The sequence below is a fragment of the Acyrthosiphon pisum genome, unplaced genomic scaffold (assembly GCF_005508785.2).
Source record: "Acyrthosiphon pisum isolate AL4f unplaced genomic scaffold, pea_aphid_22Mar2018_4r6ur Scaffold_14261;HRSCAF=14907, whole genome shotgun sequence".
NCBI lineage: Eukaryota > Metazoa > Arthropoda > Insecta > Hemiptera > Aphididae > Acyrthosiphon > Acyrthosiphon pisum.
In genome coordinates, this window is record NW_021762949.1 from 1 (window position 1) to 5,931 (window position 5,931).

The 5,931-nt window shown below is 30.7% G+C and overlaps 1 protein-coding gene across 1 annotated transcript; it reads left to right on the forward strand.

Annotated features, from left to right (window-relative positions):
- The first annotated feature begins 124 nt into the window (after window positions 1-124).
- LOC100166711 (zinc finger protein 271-like) lies at window positions 125-2,213 on the forward strand. The gene has a single exon (XM_001948175.5). The coding sequence runs from the start codon at window positions 301-303 to the stop codon at window positions 1,969-1,971; it is 1,671 nt and encodes a 556-aa protein (XP_001948210.2). The 5' UTR covers window positions 125-300; the 3' UTR covers window positions 1,972-2,213.
- Window positions 2,214-5,931: the final 3,718 nt, after the last annotated feature.

A 5,931-nucleotide genomic window follows, 5' to 3' on the forward strand; every position in this document is an offset into this window, starting at 1 on the left:
TAGTCGATAATGATGAATTACCATCACACATTATAGTATTATTTTTTCAAATATTGATAGAATCACAGGTAAACATAGTTACCTATCAGTCACGGTTAATTATTATATTTCATTTTAATTTTATTATTGAATTAAATGGCAGCACAACAAATACTGGCTTAAAACCTGGCAATGACAACCATTTCTAATGGACTATAAACAGAATAGCCTAATAACCACGTCATTGTATAAAAACAAATTACAAGTTGAATCAATAATACGTGTTAAATAATAGATATGTATTAAATATAAATCATAAAAATGAACAATAGCGACAAGACATGTGTGAACAAGAGACACTACTTGTGTAATGTCTGCGACAAATCGTTCAACCAAGCCTGCAAACTGGCAGTACACCAGAGAAAACATACCGGGGAGAAACCGTACCTATGTGACGTTTGTGGCTTGATGTTTCGGCAGAGCAACAACTTGACAGAACACAAGAAAATACACACCGGAGACCAACTATACCCGTGCGATGTGTGTGACCAGAGGTTCACCAGTACCAGCCATCTAACGGTCCACCAGAGGAAACATTCAGGGGAGAAACCTTATCCCTGCGATGTGTGTGAAAAGAGGTTCACCAGTAACGGCCATCTAACGGTCCACCGGATGAAACATACAGGAGAGAAACCTTACCCGTGCGACGGGTGTGAAATGAGGTTCACCACTAACAGCCAGTTAACGGTCCACCGGAGGAAGCATACAGGAGAGAAACCATATCCGTGCGACGGGTGTGAAATGAGGTTCACCAGTAACAGCCAGTTAACGGTCCACCGGAGGAAACATACAGGGGAGAAACCTTACCCCTGCGATGTTTGTGAAAAATCGTTCAGACAACAATGTAACCTAGCAGAACACAAGAGAATACACACCGGAGAGAAACCATACTCGTGCGATGTCTGTGACCATAGGTTCACAAGTACCAGCCATTTAACGGTCCACCGGAGGAAGCATACAGGAGAGAAACCATATCCGTGCGACGGGTGTGAAATGAGGTTCACCAGTAACAGCCAGTTAACGGTCCACCGGAGGAAACATACAGGGGAGAAACCTTACCCGTGCGATGGGTGTGAAAAGAGGTTCACCAGTAACAGCCATCTAACAATCCACCGGAGGAAACATACAGGGGAGAAACCTTACCCGTGCGATGTGTGTGAAAAGAGGTTCGCCAGTAACAGCCATCTAACGGTCCACCGGAGGAAACATACAGGGGAGAAACCTTACCCGTGCGATGGGTGTGAAATGAGGTTCACCACTAACAGCCAGTTAACGGTCCACCGGAGGAAACATTCAGGAGAGAAACCTTACCCATGTGATGGGTGTGACCAGAGGTTCATCAGTACCAGCCATTTAACGGTCCATCGGAGGAAACATACAGGGGAGAAACCTTACCCCTGCGATGTTTGTGAAAAATCGTTCAGACAACAATGTAACCTGGCAGAACACAAGAGAATACACACCGGAGAGAAACCATACTTGTGTGATGTGTGTGACCAGAGGTTCACCAGTACCAGTCATCTAACAGTCCACCGGAGGAAACATACAGGGGAGAAACCTTACCCGTGCGATGGGTGTGAAAAGAGGTTCACCAGTAACAGCCATCTAACGGTCCACCGGAGGAAACATACAGGGGAGAAACCTTACCCCTGCGATGTTTGTGAAAAATCGTTCAGACAACAATGTAACCTGGCAGAACACAAGAGAATACACACCGGAGAGAAACCATACTTGTGTGATGTGTGTGACCAGAGGTTCACCAGTACCAGTCATCTAACAGTCCACCGGAGGAAACATACAGGGGAGAAACCTTACCCGTGCGATGGGTGTGAAAAGAGGTTCACCAGTAACAGCCATCTAACGGTCCACCGGAGGAAACATACAGGGGAGAAACCTTACCCGTGCGATGGGTTATTAGAAGTTAACCAGTGACAGCGAATTAACGTTTGCGACAAATAGTTCAGCCAAAGCAATACCTGAGAACACACAAGCAAACGCACACGTGAGAGAAACTTTTTTCCAAATGATGTGTATGACTAATAAAATCCAATGTTGACGGCCCACTCGATGGAAACACACCACAGTGGAACGATTTTAGGATGGATATTTTTTAGTTGAATTTAGCCTTGGTTAACTATTTTTGTTGTTTTTAAATTTAAAATAACCATTATATATTATAATTCACTGTATTAGTTTGCTGATATTTACATGATTCAAAAATTAATCACATTGGAATATACATTTAACTAAGAAAAAAGTTTACCTTTAAGTCAAATTAATTTCTTATGAGTTGTGACTGTTATGAGTGTTTGAATTTTACAATAATGAATATACACGATTTCTTATAGAATTATTTTCTTATTTTCTTTGAATTCGTAAACTAACAACCGTAGATACTTAATAATTTTACCTAATGTTTATACATATCTATACATGATATAATTTTCAAAATATTTTGACTGGTTTTGAGCTATTTATAGATGTATTAAATTGTTTTAGTTTTTTTACATAAATATGTTTTTGAGCTGGGTACAGATATTTTATTTTTCTAACCAATTTTTTTAACGCTAATTTAATTGTCATAGAAATAAATAAAATGTAAAAGTTATCTAACTCCCTCTAGATATATATTATAGAAATAATGGTTACCTATTAATACATATTTATGATTCATAAATTTTCATCGTGTGTCAAGAAGCCTGAACACTTAATATAAGGTTCCTCAGAGTAACTATGATACAATACCAGTTTAAAAAAGATTAAAAATACATGTGCACGACTTCATTTTATGCAAAATTAAAATGTATAAAATGTTCAGTTTTTATGGTTAAAGATTGAAACTTTAAAACAAGGTTTCTCATAAGTATTTCATACTGTAACTAAAACATATACACAGTGTATTTACTGATTTCTAATACAGTTTTTTTTTTTAACAGATATATATTTTAAGTTCAAATTTGAAAGAAATTAGTTATTTAAACGGAGAATAATGATTTTAGTTATTTTTTTGTAATTTAAAAATATTAATCGTGGGTACATTATTGTATATTTGTATAGACATATAACTACTGTTTTCAAATCCAATGTTTTCGAATGAAATCAATTCAACCCACTGTGTTACTAATATCAAAACAAATTACTTTAATACAAATAATATTATCATAAAATATACTATTTAAATTACCTATCTAATTTTAGATTTCAAGCTAAGCGATGAATATATTGATTTTATAATGATGTGTGTTGTTTTATTTTTTTCAAACTTTTGTGTCTGTCATCACTGTTTGGGTCAGTAAAACTGCTTAGATTTTCAATTTCAGTATCTTGTTTGATGGAAAAGTGAATCTAGCTGGGAATTCCTAGTGGTTTTAAAAAGTGACAGGAAAAACAAACAAAATAGGAAGGAAAACCAGGAATTTTTACGCTAAATCAGATTTTTACAAAATTGTTTTGAACTGTTTAGGAACGTTTTCAGTTTCCAATTGTATTAGTTTTTTTTTCTATGAATGTCAATAAAACTTTAATTGTTGAATAAAAATACTTGAAAATTTAATACAAGGTTCCTACTATATTGTTACAATGACATTTCAAAAATATTAAAAATCGTTAGTCACAGTTTTTTTTTACTAGCATTTAAAGTTGAAAAATTGACAAAATATGGAAAAATCACGAAAATTAGCAAATTATTTCGAGTTAATAGAATTCGTAAAAATGTTTTGTCTTAAATCTAAGATTTTAAAATGTAATACAATATTCCTTATAAGATTATCTATCTTTCTAAAAATAAAAATATCTACAAGAAAATCAAATTAAATTTGTATGAGCGTTTGAAGTTCATATTTTATAACATTGGATACCTACTCGATTTCTCAAGTAGTGATTTTCTTATTTTTGTAGTAATTAAAAAAGAAATAACTGTAGATACATGAAAATTTCATTGAATGTTTATATTTTCATTTTAAATACAACCATACAATTTTGAAAATAAGTTGACTCATTTTAAATATTTTAAATTTTACTTTTTTTTTCTAGATTCTGAGTTAAACGATGAATGTATTGATTTTACAATGAAGTGTATTTTTTTTATTTTTTTTTTTTTTGTGTCTATCATCACCTTTTAGGACAGTAAAAATGCTTCGATTTTCAAGAGTATCTTTTTTGATAGGAAAGTGAATCTAGTTGGTATTTTGGGGAGTCAAAAGTAAAATTTTTCCAGTGGTTTTCAAAAGCGCCGTGAAAAACAAAAGAAAAATTAAGGAAAAACGGGAATTTTTACGCAAAATATTTTTTTGAGAAAATTGATTTTGGTTTTTGTTGTAACTTTAAAACTTACTAAAATACTTTAAAATTTAATACAAGGCTTCTACTATATTTTTACAATGATATTTAAAAAATATTTAAAATCCTAAGTTACAGTTTTTTTTTATTAGTATTTAAAGTTAAAAAATCGACAAAATATGGAAAAATCACGAAAATTAGCAAATTATTTTGGGTTAAGAATTCGTAAAAATTTTTCTTTTTAAATCATAGAGTTGAAAATATAATACAAGATTCCTCATAATATTGTCTACCAAAAAAGAAATGTCTATAAGAAAGTCAAATTAAATTTTTATGAGCTTTTGAAATTCATATTTTTACAACATTTGATATTCGCTCGATTTCTCATGTAACGATTTTCTTATTTTATTGTAATTAAAAAAAGAATAACTGTAAATATTTGAAAATTTCACTAAATGTTAATATTTTCATTTTCTATACACCATAAAATTTGGAAAATATTTTGACTCTTTTTGAGCTGTTTATGGACATTCTCAGTTTTCAATTTTTTTAGTTTTTTTTTCTATAAATATCAATAAAATTGTACTTGTTGGGTAAAAAAGCGTGAAAATGCAAGGCTCCTGATATATTATTACAATAGCAGTTGAAAAATGTTAAAAATACATAGGCAAAATTTTTTTTTATAAGCATTTGAATTTCAAATTTTTCCAAAATTTATCAAATTTAAAATTGAATAATTATTTTGTAGTTAAAAATGTATAAAATGTTCAACTTTTATATCTAAGGATTTAACATTTAAAACAAGACTCTACGTAAGTAGTTAATTCTGTTAGGTACCAAAAAATCAAAAAAAATACATAAGCACAGTTTATTTTTATACTCATTTTGAGTTCAAATTTGGACAAAATTACATATAAAAAAACCTAGAATAACTATTTTAGTTATTTTGTTGTGATTGTATAATATTATTCGTGAGTACTTGAAACTTCTAAAGTATACTATTATATATCTATGATAGTATCACGGTTTGTTGTTGATGTATAACGCGTTATAAGTACCTAATGGATATTGTGATATGATTAATTTGGAATTTATTATAGGTCAATTTTTTTTTTTAATTCCATAGATATAAGTATATAATATATCTTATTATACCTATAGATTCAGTCTCCACTCAGAATCGTTTTTCTTATACAATGATATTATATCATTGAATTCAAATTTAATACCATCCGTTATACTGTGACCGGCCACTATTGTAACCTACTATACAGTAGAGTGACATCCACTTGCTCACCTTTTTTTTATATATAAATAGCAATAAAATTGTATTTGTTGGGTCAAAAATCGTGTAATTAATACAAGGCTCCTGATAAATTGTTACAATAGCAGATGAAAAATATTAAAAATACATATGCACGTTTTTTTATTTTATAATCATTTAAAATTAAAATGTTGACGATATTTATCAAATTAAAAATTTGACAATTAATTAATAGATACAAATTTATAAAATTTTCAAATTTTATATTTGAAGATTCAAAATTTTAAAACAAGGTTCCACGTAAATAGGTTATATATAAATTATTTTATTCACAATAATATCATTAAATA

What these genes read in the sequence shown, in the direction of transcription:
- LOC100166711 (XM_001948175.5), top strand. Translation starts at nt 301, where the DNA reads ATGAACAATAGCGACAAGACATGTGTGAACAAGAGACACTACTTGTGT.